This window comes from Acomys russatus, chromosome 4 (genome assembly GCF_903995435.1).
Source record: "Acomys russatus chromosome 4, mAcoRus1.1, whole genome shotgun sequence".
NCBI lineage: Eukaryota > Metazoa > Chordata > Mammalia > Rodentia > Muridae > Acomys > Acomys russatus.
In genome coordinates this window covers 63,219,351-63,237,082 of record NC_067140.1, presented here as the reverse complement: position 1 = coordinate 63,237,082, position 17,732 = coordinate 63,219,351, and the positions used below count along the sequence as shown (strand labels likewise).

General features: G+C 45.3%; 1 protein-coding gene across 1 annotated transcript in view; it reads right to left on the bottom strand.

Moving 5' to 3' along the window:
• The window catches only part of Snrnp200 (small nuclear ribonucleoprotein U5 subunit 200), a 31,371-nt gene extending 14,540 nt beyond the window's left edge, over nucleotides 1–16,831 (bottom strand). The window contains exons 1-17 of the mRNA XM_051144570.1: nucleotides 16,647–16,831; nucleotides 16,045–16,208; nucleotides 14,921–15,092; nucleotides 12,918–13,110; nucleotides 12,369–12,424; nucleotides 9,894–9,992; nucleotides 8,800–8,952; nucleotides 8,550–8,649; nucleotides 8,209–8,345; nucleotides 7,660–7,743; nucleotides 7,326–7,499; nucleotides 6,496–6,633; nucleotides 5,997–6,152; nucleotides 5,284–5,454; nucleotides 2,912–3,105; nucleotides 2,590–2,713; nucleotides 96–245 (exon numbers count right to left, since the gene is read on the bottom strand). Coding sequence (XP_051000527.1) covers nucleotides 96–245; nucleotides 2,590–2,713; nucleotides 2,912–3,105; nucleotides 5,284–5,454; nucleotides 5,997–6,152; nucleotides 6,496–6,633; nucleotides 7,326–7,499; nucleotides 7,660–7,743; nucleotides 8,209–8,345; nucleotides 8,550–8,649; nucleotides 8,800–8,952; nucleotides 9,894–9,992; nucleotides 12,369–12,424; nucleotides 12,918–13,110; nucleotides 14,921–15,092; nucleotides 16,045–16,208; nucleotides 16,647–16,691 — 2,310 coding nt within the window. The 5' untranslated portion in view covers nucleotides 16,692–16,831. The remainder of the gene's footprint in view (nucleotides 1–95; nucleotides 246–2,589; nucleotides 2,714–2,911; nucleotides 3,106–5,283; nucleotides 5,455–5,996; nucleotides 6,153–6,495; nucleotides 6,634–7,325; nucleotides 7,500–7,659; nucleotides 7,744–8,208; nucleotides 8,346–8,549; nucleotides 8,650–8,799; nucleotides 8,953–9,893; nucleotides 9,993–12,368; nucleotides 12,425–12,917; nucleotides 13,111–14,920; nucleotides 15,093–16,044; nucleotides 16,209–16,646) is intronic.
• Between the last annotated feature and the right edge of the window lie 901 nt (nucleotides 16,832–17,732).

Below are 17,732 nucleotides of genomic sequence, written 5' to 3'. Positions count from 1 at the left end.
ACAGTAGCACTCAGTGCATATGGTCCCAAAGGAATCTATCCAGCAATATGGAAGCAGTCACCACACAGGAGCCAGAGACAAGGGCCCTTTCTTACCTTGCACTGTTCTGCTTCTGTACGAAGGACTTCGGTAGAGGCAGAACCTTCTCGAAGAAACAGACCCAAGGTGTCCTTCTCCAGGCACATGTCACGGATTGCCCTAGCTGTCTTCCCAGTTTCTTTTCGAGAATGGACAAACACCAGCACCTAAGGAGAATCAGGTTACAGCTAAAAGATGCACCTTCAGCAGCTCCTCTCATAGCACCAGCTGCAAGAAGCAGAGGCCGAGGCACTAGACCAGAAGCCATGGTTTAGGGCTAACAGTACCCACATGGAAGCTGGGTGTGGTGGCCCACGCCTTGAATCCCAGCACTTGGGAGGCAGAGGCAGACGATCGCTGTGAGTTTGAGTCTAGCCTGGTCTACGACAGCCAAGGCTACACAGAGAAACCCTGTCTCAGAAAAAAAAGAAAAGAAATACAGTCCTCCTAAGATTTAGTGTCCTGAAGTCATCCCTTGTCATAGAAACTCCAGAGCTTTTTATAAGAAAAAGAACTGCATAACCTCTTACCTCCTGCCTTATTTAACATGCTAACTTCTGTTCAACTAAAAAATAATTTTATTTATTTATTTATTTATTTGAGACAGGGTTTCTCTGTCTACACAGAGCTGTCCTGGACTCAACTTTGTAGACCAGGCTGGCCTCAAACTCATGGATTTTCCTGGATCTGCAATTAAAATTTTTTATCAAAGTAATTTCCAAATAAAATGAAAATATGTAAGTAAATAAGGAAAAATATTTGACGGGAGGTAGAGGTCCATGCTTATAGTCCCAGCACTCAGGAGGCAGAGGCAGGTGGAGCTCTATGAGTTCAAGGACAGGATCTCTACAAGTTCCAGAACAGTCAGGGCTACACAGAAAAACCCTGTTTCAAAAACTTTAAAAAAAGAAAAGAAAAAGAAAAAAGCTATCATTGAGACAGGATTTCACTATGTATGCATCCCTGGCTAGGCTAGAGCTCAAAGAGCTGGGATTTGAGGCATGTACCAATATGCCCCCCAATTTGTTTTAATAATTTTTTTTATTTTTTAGAGGGAGTATTTTGGAGACAGGGTTTCTCTATGTAACAGCCTTCACTGTCCTGGACTCTCCTTGTAGACCATGCTAGCTTCGAACTCACAAAGATCCGCTTGCCTCCCGATTGCTGGGAATAATTTATTTGTGTGTGTGTGTGTGTGTGTGTGTGTGTGTGTGTGTGTGTGTGTGTGTGTGTGTATTGCATGCCACAGCACACCTATAGAGGTCAGAGTAGTGACTGGTTCTCTCCTTCCAATAAGTAGGTTCTGGGCATCAAATCCAAGTCACCAGTCTTGGGGGCAAGCACCACAACCTGCAGAGCCATCTCCTGGCCTGCTTTCACTAGGTTTTAATTTTCAGCTTTAGTCTTGCTACCTTATAGACACACTGATTTTCTAGTTCCATCAATTTGGGGAAAGGAAGTATTAATCATAAAATTATTACAGGACTATTCAAATTATGTTTCATCTAGGCTTCAGTAATAGTTTTCAGGAGATGATCTGTTACCAGTTTATTTATTTACTCTTCATTTTTGTTTATGTGCATGAATGTTTTGTATACACATATCTGTTAACCATGTATGTGCCTGATATCCAGAGGCCAGGAGAGGTCAGATCACCTGGAAATGGAGTTAACAAAATGTTCTGAGTTTCCCTGTGGGTGCTAAGAATGGAACTTGGAGCTGGGCAGTGGTGGCGCAAGCCTTTAATCCTAACACTCGGGAGGCATAGGCAAGCAGATCTCTGTGACTTTGAGACCAGCCTGGTCTACAAAATGAGTCCAGGACAGCCAGGCTACACACAGAGAAACCCTGTCTGGAAAAACAAAACAAAAAATTTTTAAAAAAGAATGGAACTTGGATCCTTTGCAAAAATAGCCAGTGCTCTTAACCACTGAGCCATCTATCTCTCCAGCCCATATGTTGGCCAATTTGAGTGCAGACTTGCTCACAGCATTGCATCTTCTATTTATGCAGTGATGGACTGAACCCAGGGCTCACACATGCTATGCATCTGCTATACCACTGAGTTCCATCCCCAGTCCCCAGTCTTTTTTTGAGGGGGATGGGACGTAGTGCAGTGTCACTGTATAGTCCAAGCTGGCCTGATCCTCCTACCTCAGCCTCCTAGGCTGTAGTCTGTGGTATTAGAGGCCTGTGCTGACTCTCCTAGCTCCTCACCATCTTTTTTTTTAATGTATACAGTGCTCTGCCTGCATGCTAAGAGAGGGCATTAGATCACGTTACAGATGGTTGTGAGCCACCATGTGATTGCTGGGAATTGAACTCAGGACCTCTGGAAGAGCAGTCAGTGCTCTTAACCTCTGAGCCATCTCTCCAGCCTCCTCCTCAGCACCTTTTAAAGCTAGTTCCATAGTAATAATTCATCCATTTTAATTATTGGTGATTCACGCTGTTATCTTGCCAATTTGGCTTATGTCAAAAATGGAAAAGGTTCAAGGACCATCAACAGACCTGATTTTTTCCAGCATGTTCCATGATTTTCTCATAGACTATTTCATTCATGATCTGGAAACGTTTGATAGCCTTCTTCTCTGTGATGCCCACATAGGTCTGTTCCAAAGGCACTGGGCGGAAGCTAGAAGTTCAACAGTTATACAAATGAGATTTCTGGCAGAGAATACAGTAGGGAAACACTATCTTTCCACTGACCTAGAAACAATAACGCTTTTAAAAATACACATAGAAACCCTAAAACTCATTTAATGTGCTTCTTAGAAAAGGGAAGGGGACAGGAAAGCTGCCTTGGTCACAAGTCTCTAGTCTCTTCTTATACCTGTTGTCAAAGTAGAAGAGGCCCTTGGCAGGGTCAACACGAAGAAAGGTAGCCACATCTTCATAGTTTGGTAGTGTAGCACTGAGACCAATGAGCCGGACATCTTCTTGGGTCATCTCAATGTTTCGGATGGCCCTGGCCACCAAAGCTTCTAAAACAGGACCTCTGTCATCATGTAGAAGATGGATCTCATCCTAAGGAACAGAAAGACGCAAACTTTACCAGAGATATAGCCCCCTCCCTTAAGACTAGCCTGCTGTAAAAGTATACAGTCTAAGATGCCTAATGAAGGCAAGAAAGGGAGCCTCAAGCCAAAAGGGCCTGGAGAGCAAAGGCAGGTTTTAGTAGGAATAAACATTGAATGCATCAGCTGTGACACTTGTGAGTCCTCCACTTTACCATAAGTCTCCATACGAATTTTTGATGGTTCTGACCAGCTTATATCAAACAAGCCCTCACTTTTGGGCAGGTCTCCTCATCAGGATCAAACTATCAGGCTTCACTTATAGTAAGTTTACATTGCCAACAGCAGTGCTTCTCAGATGAAATGGAATTAAAGGGTGTGGGCAGGCCAGGGACCCAGCACTGCCAGGGAAGAGCTGTGTGGGTGCTGTCGGAGGGGCATGGAGTAGCAAGGCTCTAGAGAAGGGGTTAGCACACCTTTCTTAAAGGGCTGGCCATACAGTACCCCACAAGCAATACTGTAGCTTGTGAACCTTGTACCCTTGTTACAAATACTTAACTCTGCTAAGCCACAGCAGGACAAGAGAAGCTATAACAGCACATAAACCAATCTGTATGACTGTGTTCAATAAAACTCATAGCCATAGTTTGCAAACTCCTATTGAACACAAAACATGAACTACTTTCTTGCTTTCTTAGACACCTTAACGAATCAATGCTCAGAGGCCAGTGGGATGGCTCAATAGGTAAAGGCGCTTTGCTGCTGGCCCTGGTGGCTTGAGCTTCATTCCTACCACATGCAAGGTGGAGGGAGAACTGACTTTCACAAGTTGTCCCCCTGCCCCCACCCAACACACTGTACAATGTCACAGAAAATAAACAAATGCACTTTAAAAAAAATACCCAACACTCAGGCTCAGAGTTCATCCTATGAATTCTTCCATGTAAATGAATATCCCTTACTTTCCTTTGTGACACTGTATTATTTATAAAGAAACATTTCAATGTTCTTTGGAGAACAGAATTATTTGTGTGTTTCCATTTGATTAAAAATATTTCAGATTTGCTGGGTGGTGGTGATGCATGCCTTTAATCCCAGCACCCAGAGGCAGAGACATGTAAATTTTTGTGAATTCAGGCCAGCCTGGTCTACAGAGCGAGTTCCAGGACAGTCAGAGGTGTTAACACAAAAATTTTGTCTCCAAAAACCAAACCAAACCAAAACCAACCAAACAAAAAGATATAAAGCGCTATGAGGCACATGGCAAACTTCATGCACTGACTGAGAAGCTTCTGTTACATGCAGGTTTAGGGCTTTTTTTTTTTTTTAAAGATTTACTTATGTATTATGTATACTATGTTCTGCCTACATGTACACCTGCATGCCAGAAGAGGGCACCAGATCTCATGTGGTTGCTGGGGATTGAACTCAGGACCTTTGGAAGGGCCAGGGCCATCTGAGCCATCTCTCCAGGCCCAGGTTCAGGTTTAATGGCAACAGTAAAGCTCACAATGGCTCTTATGAGGGGAAGTGCATATAGAAAGGCCTTAAGGAACAGAACTGGTAAACACAACAACTCCTCCTTTGTCAGAACACAGTCCAAGAACATATTCATGTGAGAATTCTGAATGCTGTTAAGAAAACTCCAAGAAAACAAGACAAGAGCCTTATGACCTCAGTTTCTCCAAAAACATGAAACTGGAGCTGGGCGTGGTGGCACACACCTTTAATCCCAGCACTTGGGAGGCAGAGGCAGGCAGATCTCTGTGAGTTCGAGGCCAGCCTGGTCTACAAAGTTCCAGGACAGCCAGGGCTACACAGAGAAACCCTGTCTCGAAAAACAACAAACAAACAAAAAATCCCATGAAACTGTTCTTGGAATGTTTTTGTGCTCCTGCCAGATGTAATGGTTAGAAACAAATTTATGCCAGTGATTGTTATTCAGCTGCCTCTATGGAAAAATGTTTTGCCACGGGCGGTTTGTCCTTGTGAGTCAGCACCTTACTCATGTGCTTCTTCTTAACCCTAGAGTATAAATGTCCTGATGCTCGGAACAAAGCTGGCTACAGCATGAGACTTTAGTTTGCCTCTTATCTAGGGCACGCTCTCCCAGGTTCACAGTGTCCACTAGTGCAGCAAACTCCCTGATCACAGTTGGTCTCTCCTTCCCACTACTCTCCCCACTCACCAAGACAATGAGCCGCACCAGCTGGGTATAGGTCCGCTCCCCACCCTTGCGTGTGATAATGTCCCACTTCTCAGGGGTGCAGACGATGATCTGTGTGGCACTGATTTCTTCCTTGCACAGCTGGTGATCCCCAGTCAGCTCAGCCACAGTAATGCCATATGTGGCCAGGCGCTGGGGAAAGAAAGGATCAACAATAATGAGAGATGCGGCTGGAGGTGCAGCCCAGGGGCAGGGAGCCTGTCTACGTGTGCAAAGTCTGGCAGAGGGAGCCTGAAGGAACTAGCAGCGAGTTCCTGTGCTGGAGACTAGGAGAAGGTAAGTATCTGGTGAATCAGGAAAGACAAACAAAATTACTTCAATTTCACTCAGGCAAACAAGGCAAAAGATCTGTAGGAGCCCTACAAGACACAGGAAAGTGATCCCACTGGGAAGTGGAGCTGGAGTAACAACCCACAAGCCATCAAGCATAGTCATGGGCCAGGAATACTGTAAGATGCAATGACTCTAAAACCACTATGGACATGAACTAAGAAAAATGAAGTCCGGGTAAGAGAGGCCACGACATTTTTGTTTCAGAAATTACTTGGGTCAAGTTCTACCTTGGAAATGGCAAGAAACATACAGAGATTCCCTAACAAAAGAAGCAGTGATACATAGGCCTCTCCCCACTACATGGTGAGCTGCAGCCAGCATCCTCAGAAGTTATGACTCACCTTGCCAAAACTGCCCACCATCTCCTGCACCAAGGACCGCATAGGAGCTATGTAGATGATCTTGAAGTCATCCACATTGATAGTGCCATCCATGTTGATGTGTTTCCCTATCTCTCGGAGCATACACATCAGGGCCACATTGGTCTTCCCAGCACCCTAGAGATAGGAACAGACAACGCCTGTTCATCTGCATATGGCTACTGCCCTGACTAGCCTGGGCCCCATGGAACCTGCCCCAGTGGACCTTCCATCACAGAATAGAGAATAGCCATATGTGGTATGCCACAAGTCATACTTCAGAGGCAGAGGTGGGTAGATCTATGTGAGTTTAAGGGCAGCCTGGTCTACACCGTGAGTTCTGGGACAGACAGGGCTACATGGAGAGGCCCAGCCTCCAAAAAAAAAAAAAACCATAAAGAATATGGCCTGGTGAAAAGATTAAGATTCAACTTGCCACCAAAACATTCCAGGAGAGAAGAGCAGGCAGGCCAGTACTTACAGTCGGAGCACACAGCAGCAGATTCTCATCTGTCTCCAGGGCAGCACGGTAGAGTTTACTTTGGATCCGATTAAGTGTTTTAAAGCCTTCAAATCCCGCCTGGGCATACTTTGGCAGCTTCTCCACCGGGAGCAGTTGCTGGAGGAAGAATGTTCCAAACTTTATGCTACTGCATTCTTCAGCAGGCTGCCCATTCTCACAAGACTACTATGACAGCATTTTATCATTCACCATGCTTTCATTGGCTGGTAATCGTCACTCATAATTTTTTTTTCTTTTCTTTTATTTCTTTTTTTTTTTTTTTTGGTTTTTTGGAAACAGGGTTTTTCTGTGTAGTCCTGGCTGTCCTGGACTTACTTTGTAGACCAGGCTAGCCTCAAACTCAGAGAACCACCTGCCTCTGCCTCCCAAGTGCTGGGATTATCGGCCTGTGCCACACACCCAGCTCATAATTTTCTATTATAAACCTGTCCAGAGAGCCAGGCGGTGGTGGCGCACTCCTTTAATCCCAGCACTCGAGAGGCAGAGGCAAGCAGATCTCTGTGAATTCGAGGCCAGCCTGGTCTACAAAGTGAGTCCAGCACAGCCAAGGCTACACAGAGAAACCCTGTCTCGAAAAACAAAAAATAAAAATAAAAAATAAAATAAATAAATAAACCTGTCCAGAGAGGTCACTACTGCCTCCTGATCACAGATTGGGAAAACTCTGCGACAGTTTCCACCTCTAGAATGAACTATCCCTTGAGACCAGGTGACATTTTAGTCAATAGCTAAAAGCCAAATTTGGAAAGAGGAGAAGAGCAGAGACTCAAAAAAGGCGATCCACTCACTTCTTCTGAGCCAAAAGGCTTGGGCTTCAAGGCAGGCACGTGCACCTCTTCATAGCCCTTGCGCTGGCGTCGGAAAGACCCATCAGGGAGCTGGCAGCGTTTGTTGGCCATGAAGTGGCTCCCTTGGGTGAAAACAAGGTCCTCCAAATCCAGAACCTGCCGTGGAGCCAGAGCCTGGAAGAGGGAGAGCAGTATGAGGCTGAGCAGGGGTTTCCTGCCCACCACAGCTGGGAACAGCATGGCACTCACCTCTCCACCCCATGGAAGAGGGAGAGCAGTATGAGGCTGAGCAGGGGTTTCCTGCCCACCACACCTGGCAACAGCCGGCACTCACCTCTCCACCCTGGTCCAAATCCATCGTTTCCAGATCTGTGTCCATTCGGGACTGGCGGACTCGCTCTCTCCGGGACCTTTCTTCCTGCAGCAGGGAGAGAGAAAAGGCACAATGATCTACATCACTCTCCTGGGTGCTTGTCCCTCCCAGTCCCTTCTGGGTTGGGTTGAACTCGTAGGTGCTAACTCAAGTGTCCCCAAACCCAAAAACATCCGTTTATTTTGAGACCTGCAAAGACCATTAAAAAAAAAAAAAAAAAAAAAAAAGAACAAATACAATGAAGTGCAACGTTTCTGAACAGGGATGTCAGAAGTAGACAATCTACAATGAACCAGCAAGGCTGTATCTAAGGCATGGGAGAACGGTGTTCTGTATTAGGCAAACATGCTCTTTTCCTGGATTGTACTAGATGAAGACAGTGCCTCAACCATAGCAAAGAGTATGCCAGTTCTAATTTGCACCCTGAAAACTCCAGAAAACTCAGAGGCATGTCATACTACCTCAGACACTGAAAGAGGAGTGAGAAAGAAAATTTAAATCAGTCCTTACTCTGATCAGATCTTCCTTCTCAGTCTCATGGAGCTGATAGAGGAATTTGGAAAGCTCTGGATCAGCTTCCATCTTTCCCATGATCCTTTCCTTTTCAGCTTCACTCTGAGCACTGGCCAACAAGGTACAGTATAAAACTGACAAACACAACAGAAACAGAGAAAGTGAAATAAAATCAACTTTTATTCCTGAGCAAAAAGAAGGTGATTAGATGCTGAAGACAAAGAAGCAACACAATCTGGCTACAAGTGAATATAGTGAGAGAGAAAGACACACACAAACACATGCACACAAACACATGTACACACACACAGAGCAAGGAAAGTGCATGGTCTACTCACTCATCATCCTGTGCTGCCGCAACACTTTAATGAAGTCAAAAGTGTTGAAACCAAGGAGCAGAACCAGTTGGTTCTCACATTCTCGGTCATCACTTGCTGTCTGGAGGGAAATAAGACCAGTGAGAACACAGTCATCTGCTACCTCAAACACCATTTCTGCACTGGTGGTACCACAGTTAGCATAGCTGCCTTCCAAACACTCACCCTGCCTGACAAGTCACATGGAATAGAAATACCATCTTGGCTATACCTTCAAAATCTCCAACACCTCGTCCGCCTTCTTCTGCGACACAATGGCATCATCATAGAAGCGACTGAGCTGTCGCTGCAGCCAGAATGCATCAATGTCCCGAGGGTGCAAATCCTTCTTCTTAGAGCTCATCAGTTCACCTGAGGCTACAAGCTAAGAAGAAAATCAGGCACTTGGCTTACTAGGCTCTTCATCCCGTAGGCTACCTTAAGGCCTTTCCAGAAGGAAGCAACTCTTATTACACTGAATTCAGGAGGACACCAACCTAAGATTTCATTAACACACGTCTTGGGGAATAAAACACTAAACTGACTAAAGTCCTAAGAAGACCAAAATGCTAAACGTTTAATAAGGCTCGCACCAGGCTTGGTGGAACATCTATAATCCCAGTACTGAGGAGGCTGAAGCAGGAGATCAGGAGGTCAGTCTGAGCTGCTCAGCAAGTTCTATCTCAGAAACAACCAACCAAGCCAGGGCTGGCAGTACAAGCCTGTACTGTTACCCCACTACTTGAGAGGCAGAGGTGACAGAGCTGCAAGACCAAGACCTGCATGGACTACAGGGGTTAGTCTAAGTCCAGCCTGGGCAACTTTCTGAAAGTAAAAGGCTTTTGTTTCTTTAAAGCCTGACCTATAAATAAGTGTTAGAGCATTTACCATGCACAAGACAGTAAGTTCAACCCTAGGACAAGAAATAAAATACTCTAATATTGTTGTCATTGCAGTGTTATCTATATATCAAATTTGATAAACAATCTAAATACCCATCAAAGGGGAATCTGGAAGGCAGGTGCTGTGACACATGCCTATAATCCCTGCGCCTGAGAGCAAGGATGAGGAAGACATATCAAGTTTGATGCCAGTTTGGGCTATAAGACAACAAAATTCCAAACAACACAAAAACATGAGAAAGGTGAGAATAGTTCAGTGGTGGAGCACTTGCCTATAACACCCTAAGCTGGGTTTAACTCCAGTAGCCCCCCTTCAGGCCCCATGCGTGCCCCACAAAAGCAACCATGACTCAGTGAGGTTTCAGTGAGAAGAAGTGCTACGCCCAGAAATAAGCTGGCCTACAGCAGGACAGAGCGTACTTACATTAGCTGAGAGGGTACAGCGCACAACAGCCTCATCCCCTTCCATGTCATCATCGGAGGCTTCTTCTCGGACTTCCCCGTACACATCTTCATCACCTTCCTATGGAGACATCCCCAACCTCAAAACAGATGTGGCGCTGCCCCTGTGTCATACAGACCCTGTCCTCCTACCCCTCTAAGTGAGCGCAGTAGTTAGGCAATGGCTCTGGAGTGAAGCTAACTGTGCATTCAAGGCAGGATCGCCATATTCCAGGCACATTAATGGAATGACCATTTAGAATGGGCTTATTAGATGGGCCTGTCCTCTTTTCTGCATCTCAGCTTAGCAGCCAGTGACAAACACATGGATCACATACTTTTTCTGAAACACAGATAATCCCAAACTAAGACTACTGGCTAACAGAAGAGCTATGAAGAGGCATAAACAGAAAAGTAGAATGTGAGCCAGAAACGCAGACACCATACTTAAGTTTGCTCACCACTGCACACACTCACACTGCTGGCTGTGTGCCTGCAACAGCATCATGTTCAATAATTGCCATTTATTGAATATATTGCTATGAGCAAGGGATCTGTGAGAGGGTGTTCCTAATTAAAACTACCAATTAAGGGGGCTAAAGAGATGGCTCAGAGATTAAAAACACTGACTGCTCTTCCAAAGGTCCTGAGTTCAATTCCCAGCAACCTATGGTGGCTCACAACCATCTGTTATGAGATCTGATGCCCTCTTCTGTACATTTAGGCAAAGCATTGTATACATAGGAAATAAATAAATCTTTGAAAAAGAAATTTTTAAAAATTACCAAATTTAAAAAAAAAAAATTACCAACTAAGCAGGGTGCAGTGGTGCACACCTGTAATCCCAGCACTCAGAAAGCAGAGGCAGGCAGATCTCTGTGAGTTCGAGGCCAACCTGGTCTACAAAGCGAGACCAGGACAGCTGGGGATACACAAGAAAAGCCTGTCTTGAAAAACAAAACAAAAACAACAACAACAAACAAAAACCAACCTAGCAATTAACAGCTGGGCTGTGTTGGCACATGCCTTTAATCCCAGCACTCAGGAGACAGAGGCAGGTGGATCTCTGAGTTTGAGTCTGGCCTGGTCTACAGAGCTAGTTCTAGGATAGCCAAGTCTACATGAAACCCTGTCTCGAAAAACAAAAACAAAACAAAAAACTGTACCAGTTAACTATTCTGTAGACAGGGACATAATAGCCATCTACATCAATCATTTTGTTTTACTAAAGAAGAAACTGAGCCAAAATGACCTGCACAAGCTACAGGCACGAACTCTGATGCCGTGGCTCTCGGCTCAGTGCTCTGCCCCTCTCCTGGCATCACCCTTCTTCCTGTCTGGTTACAAATTTCAGCAATGGCACTTTCTTTTTCAGAACACAAACTCACCCACTGAAAACTCTAAAGTCACTACATTGGGTTTTTTTTTTATGTTTTAGAGCTATTTAAAGAATTTTACTATGTAGCCTAGCTGGCCTAAACCTCCTGGGACTGCAAGCATTGTGCTACCATTCCTGGTTCAACTTTTCTGTTTCAATTGTCTTGTTAATTTCTATTAGTTTTATCTAGAAGTGGCAATCATTAACCCCAGGAGCTGCTACAACGCCAAGTACAAACTATGTTCATACTCCTACGAGGTAAATATGCTTTCTTTTGAAGCTGGCAGTTGACACACAGTACTAAAAATATCGTAAACTACTATAATCTGATCAAAATGCCACAGCAGGCCACATCCTCATTGTAGTTGTGCTGTTATCTTTTTTGTTTTCTCTTTATTAATTGTGTTCTCAATAATTTCAAGCATGTATATAGTGCATAGTGATTACCCTTACTGCCACTGTCTTGTCTCCTGTCCAGCTCCATCTATCCCCCTCTTCCCCACATACCTATTTATTTTCCACATTCATGTCTACTTATTTTATTTTGTGATCCTCTGAATTTAACCAGGGCTATCAGTGTAACTGTGGGTTTGAGGCTATCTATCAGAGCCTCAGAAGTAGTTACACAACTGAAGACAATGACCCTCTTTCCAGAACTTAAAAGTAGCCAATACTTAGGCAGCAGGAAGAAGGGGTCCCTCACCCATCCCTGACTGGCTGTTGAGAGCGCCAATCCCGTACAGACGCAGAGTAAGTAACTGCAGCTGCTATGAGTCCATGATTGCAATAGCTGTGTTGTGCCTACAGGGTGCTATCTCTCAGTCCTTCTCCCCACTTTCCCTGGCCTATCTGGCCTATTTTAAACTGTTAATTTACATCTACTACTTTAAATTAAGTTTTAACATACCTAAGTTAATCACAGTCACTTTTTAATTTTTTTAGCAAAATAACACAAGATTTCTAAGTCTAACACAGTGCGCTATAACAGGTACTAAGCTAGGGATCTCAGTACCTGAGAAGAACTCGCACCTTGGTAATGTCACAAAACAAGGGTGATGGGATCCATTTAAAATCACTCACCTCCTCATCAGACTCAAACTGCACATTCACACCATAGGTCTCATCAATGTTGTCATCTGAGGTGATAAGGATTACAAAAGGGGCAGTGGTTAGTGTGGAGGACACAAGGCCTCAGCTGCCTGGCCTGCTCAGTCTCAAGCCTGAATACACACACTTAGCACGAAAACCACCACAGTCTCTCAAACCTGCGAGCTGGCTTCTGCCCTCTCTGCTTCTTCAGCTCCTAAGTCCTCCCTGCTCTCTCCACAGTCTACACAGTAAGTCTCAGGAAGAGATGGCAGTCAGGCCTAGAGAGAGCTCAGCCATTAAAGGCTAAGGCTCACAAGCAATGGCTTAACCTTTTATTTTCTTAGATGGGCTTTTGCCATGGAGCCTGGCAGCTGGAACTTGCTGTGCAGAGCAGGCTGACGTGTTGGGCTGAGCCTGTGCCCACCCGCCTGCAGATCAGCCATTCTCTCCAATCAACACAGGACAGGAAACAATGCTGTTCTGAAATGTTAACAGTGACGCTGTGTGCTCATCAAGAAAGGCCACAAAGGGCTCCCGTACCCATGTTCTGGATCTCCTTGTCTCCACCGTAGTCTGTGATCTTCTTGCCCAAGTTCACCAGCACGTGGTACCTGGTGTCATCCGTCTGGCCCAGCAGCAGGTCAATCTCCCGTCTTCTCTCCTTGTCACGAAGCTTTTCATTCTTCAGGACGGCCAGAACCTCATCAGCCGCCCCACAAAGGATATCACGCGGCTGGAGAAAAATATGAACACCACTTACAACAAGGAGATGGAGAAGGACAACGCCCAGCTTTGTGACAACAGGAAGGAGAGAAGCAGGCATCTTCAAAACTACAGGCGCTGGAGAGGTGGCTCAAAAGGTTAGGGCACTTGCTGCTCTCGCAGGACCTGGAGTCAACTCTGAGCACCCATATGATGGCTTCAAAAACCGTAACTCCACTTCAGGAGATCTGATGCCTTCTTCTGATCTCCAAGGGCACCAGGGACACATGGTGCACATACATACATGTACGGAAAACAGTCGTACATATAAAAAGCAAGCAAGAATAGCTGCAGTATCTTGGGCTTTGACAACATTCATTAACAAGACACAGTGGCACATGCCTGTAATCCCAGCACTTGGGAAGCAGCAATAGAACCAAAGTTCAAGGTTATATTTTTTTTTCATTTTAACTTATTATAATTATTCAGATTGCATCCCAATTGTTTCTTCACTTTTATCCGCCCATTCCCACCCTCCCTCTTTTGCCCTATTCCCCTCCCCTAGACCTCTAACAGAAAGGGACCTCTTCCCCTACCATATGACCACAGTCCGTCCAGATAGCCTGCTTCTCCTTAAGGTTATTTCCTTTCTTTCTTCCTTTTTTTTTTTTTTAAGATTTATTTATTTATTATTTATACAGTATTCTGCCTACATGTACCTGCCGGCAAAAAGAGAGCACCAGATTTCATGATAGATGATTTTCGAGCCACCATGTGGTTGCTAGAAATTAACTCAGGACCTTTGGAAGACAGCCAGAGCTCTTAACCAACCTCTGAGCCATCTCTCCAGCCCTCCCCCGAGTCCCCTCCCAGCCCCCACCCACCCACCCCCTACCCCTGTCAAGATTATTTTTGAATACACTGTGAGTTTGAGGTCAGCCTGAGCTACATGAGATCTGGTCTAACACAAACAAACAAGACTTCAAAAGACTAGAGAGAAGAAGCCAGGCATGGTGGTGCATGCCTTTAATGCCAACACTCAGGAGGCAGAGGTGGTTGGATTGCTATGAGTTTGAGGCCAGCCTTGTCTACAAAGTGAGTCTAGGACAACCAAGGCTACACAGAGAAACCCTGTCTCAAAAAACAAAAACAAACAAAAGACTAGAGGGAGCTGCTGAGGGTTTAACTCAGTAGTGCCACGTGTGCTTAGAATGCCTGAGATCCCAGAGTCAGTCCTGGCATGGGGAGGTGTGGGTGGTCTTCAAAAGCAGAACACAACTTCCATAACAGCTCGGAACACATCTCCAGGTGAGAGAAGCACTCAACAGCCTTCCTCTATCCTCTACTCCCCCTATACTCATAAATCAGAATAGTTACAGGCATTTGGATATGGACCACCTGGATTCACATTCTGACTGACAAGTAGTAGCTCTTTGTCTTAGGAATCTCAGGTCTATCTTCTATTAAATAGAAAATGAACAGCACCGATCCATAGTTCAGGTGCTGCTCTGTATACACTAAGTGCTCAGAAGTATTAGCCACTTCTGCAAAATACTATTGCCCTCCCCATCCCGCTGGGGAAATTCAGAGGTGGGAGTCTTCTGATGGGACTAGCAAGATAGCCCCATTTCTGCCAAGCCCAACAATTGAAGTTTGATCCCCGAGTCCCACATAAAGAGAGGGCCAACCTTGAAAGTCGTCCTGACTTCCACATACATGCTGTGGCACACACGTGTGCACACACAGAGAATAAATATATATAATTAATATAGTTAACCAAAATCCTTCTGCTATTCCCTTTCTCTTTCCAAATACAAGGTGCCATCTACTGGTTGCCTCACCTGGTCTCCAAGAGCAGCCTGGATGAAGCTGAGCAGCACCTCATAGGTCTCGCGGGTCTCCTTAGTTTTAGGCTTGTAGATGATGCCCACCATTTCATCAATGCCCTCGGACAGCAGTGTGTAACCTTTCATCTTGTTGATGTCATGCCGGTCCTCATCACGTTTTCGTCTCCTGATGGACACACGACATGAGGCTGAATGGGCGAACCTCTGTTCCCAAGTTTACCCTTCCATACAGCTAACATATGAAGGCAGGGACAAGTAACTCCTACTGGGCCTTAATTTTTTGAAGAAGCATTACTTTATGGGGCATAGTTATAGAAAGAAAAGCTGTCATCTTCTCACTGATACGCTGTTACAATGAAATACAATTCCCATTATCTTAAAATTTACACCTTTTTATATCCATATGAGACTATATAGCAGTATTTAGACTTTTTTAAACTTTAGCAGCATCCATCACCTTTTACTGGCCAGAGACACTAGACTCCAGTGAAACTTTCTAGTGACTTCCAATAAATAACTAGAAAAGTCAGACTCTGAAAAGTGCAGGACCAAGAAACAATGTTTAAACTCTTCTCAAATATAACCACTCAAAGTAAACAGAGCCTGGAGACTGTTAAGACTTCATAGAAAGAGAGAGGGAAACACACACACACACACACACACACACACACACACACACAAAATTTCCCGGGAGGTGGTGGCACACGCCTTTAACCTCAGCATTTGGGAGGCTGGGGCAGATGGATCTCTAAGAGACCAGCCTGGTGTACAAAGTGAGCCCAGGACAGCCAATGCTAAACAGAGAAACCTTGTCTCAAAAACAAGGGGGAAAAAAACACAAATAAATAAATAATAAGTCTTTAAAAGACAGCTTTAAGAAGATTGGCATCTATTTATGAATCAGAAATGTGTCAGTATAAAGTTATCAACAGATTTTTGTTCTCCTTCATTGCACCTAAGTCCAAAGAAGCTTTAACTCTTGAAAAGGTTTTCACGATGCAGTGCACACACCACTTCAACTGAACTAGTGCTTGGCTGATCTTCTACACGAACTTCAGCAAAACTACTGCTCAGATGCTTTAGGTTAGAAAGGAAAATAGAATTCCCTGGGCACCTACTTGGCCCGTCTTTCCTCCTGCATCTGTGGTTTGGTCCGTTGAGCTTTATCTCCCATCCGGGTTCCCTCCAACTTCCCAACAAGGGACAGAACTTCTCCTGTCGGTTCATCCCGGCGGGTCCGGTCAATGAGAGAGCGGTCAGCTTGAAGCACAAGATTTGAGTTCTGAAAAGATGATAATTTATCAAAACTTTTGATATATTAAATAGTTTCAATTCCTGTTATCGCAGTAACACCAGAAGATGGAAAAGTACTGGAATAAAAGAATAATCCCCTTAAGAGGAAATAGTGCCATATAATACTATGTAAGCACGAACGCTGGACTGTCTGATAGTGAACGGCCAGCAATCCTAATAGCATCCATAATAACCGACATTTGGGTAAAATGTTGAGCAGATTGGGAGTGACAAGTAGAACGGGCGGGTTTATCGCTGAGGGGATTGGGGGGGGGGAACTCTGCCGAGTTCTCACTCTCCCCCAACTCCATCGGGAATAGTCCGTTGTGGTTTAATCCAGCCTTCACCCAGACCTGATTTCCCCTCTGTACGTGTAGCTCTCCATGGCCTCCCTCGCCCGCAGCTCTCCTCTGAGACCACAACGCACCGCCTTGTACTCGTACTGCAGACTACGGGCAGTCACATCCGCCATGGCTGCCGAAGCTCCGGGAACTCAACGTTCCACTCCTCCTCACCCAGCGAACCGCCTCAGCAAACCGCTCCGGTCCAGCAGATACAACGCGGGATAAACGTACGGGACTAAGAAAAGAAACGGACTCCCTTCCGCTTCCGGGACGCACTCTAAACGTGAGCCCTTCCGGTTAATCAGCACGCCTTCTGGGCAGAGTTTGCGGACAGTAGTACATCCGGGTCACAGGTTCCAATGACCGACGAGACACAAGCTGGTGCGGAATATGGTTCCGGGCACTTATATGTACTGCAGAGCCAAGGCCGACACCCCTTAGACTAGGATGTTAAAAGTACCTTTTTGTAATTCTACTGGTTTCTCGTACCAGCCGTCCTGTGAGGAAGGCAGGCATGCAGGCAAACGGAAACTAAGGAGCTCCATTTCTGGATAAAAAAAGGTTCAAGCAGCCGGTCGTGGTGGCGCACGCCTTTAATCCCAGCACTCGGGAGGCAGAAGGCTGGTGGATCGCTGTGAGTTCAAGGCCAGCCTGGTCTACAAAGTGAGTCCAGGATGGCCAAGATTACACAGAGAAACCCTGTCTCGAACCCACCCTCCACCCACCCCACCCCCCCAAAAAAAGGTTCAAGCAAGCAAGTTAACATATGTGTCCAGTAACTGACTGGATTTCTCTTCCTTATTGAGAAATTGGGGAAACGCTTCCTGTCCTATTCAACTCATCCCAAATCCGTTTCCACACGGCATTCCCATGTGTCAGCTGACTTGACAGTGAAGGAAGAAATATTTAAGCCCAACGACCTGTCACAGCCTGTGTCAGTATTACAGGTGTGCACAATCATGTGTGGAATATGGAATGTGGCACGGCTGTTTTACTAAACAAATATATGAAGCCGGGCATGGTGGCGCGCGCCTTTAATCCCAGCGCTCAGGAAGCACAGGCAGGTGGATCGCTGTGTTCGAGGCCAGCCTGGTCTACGAAGTGAGTCCAGGATAGCCAAGGTTACACAAAGAAACCCTGTCTCGAAAACCTAAAATAAAATAAAAATA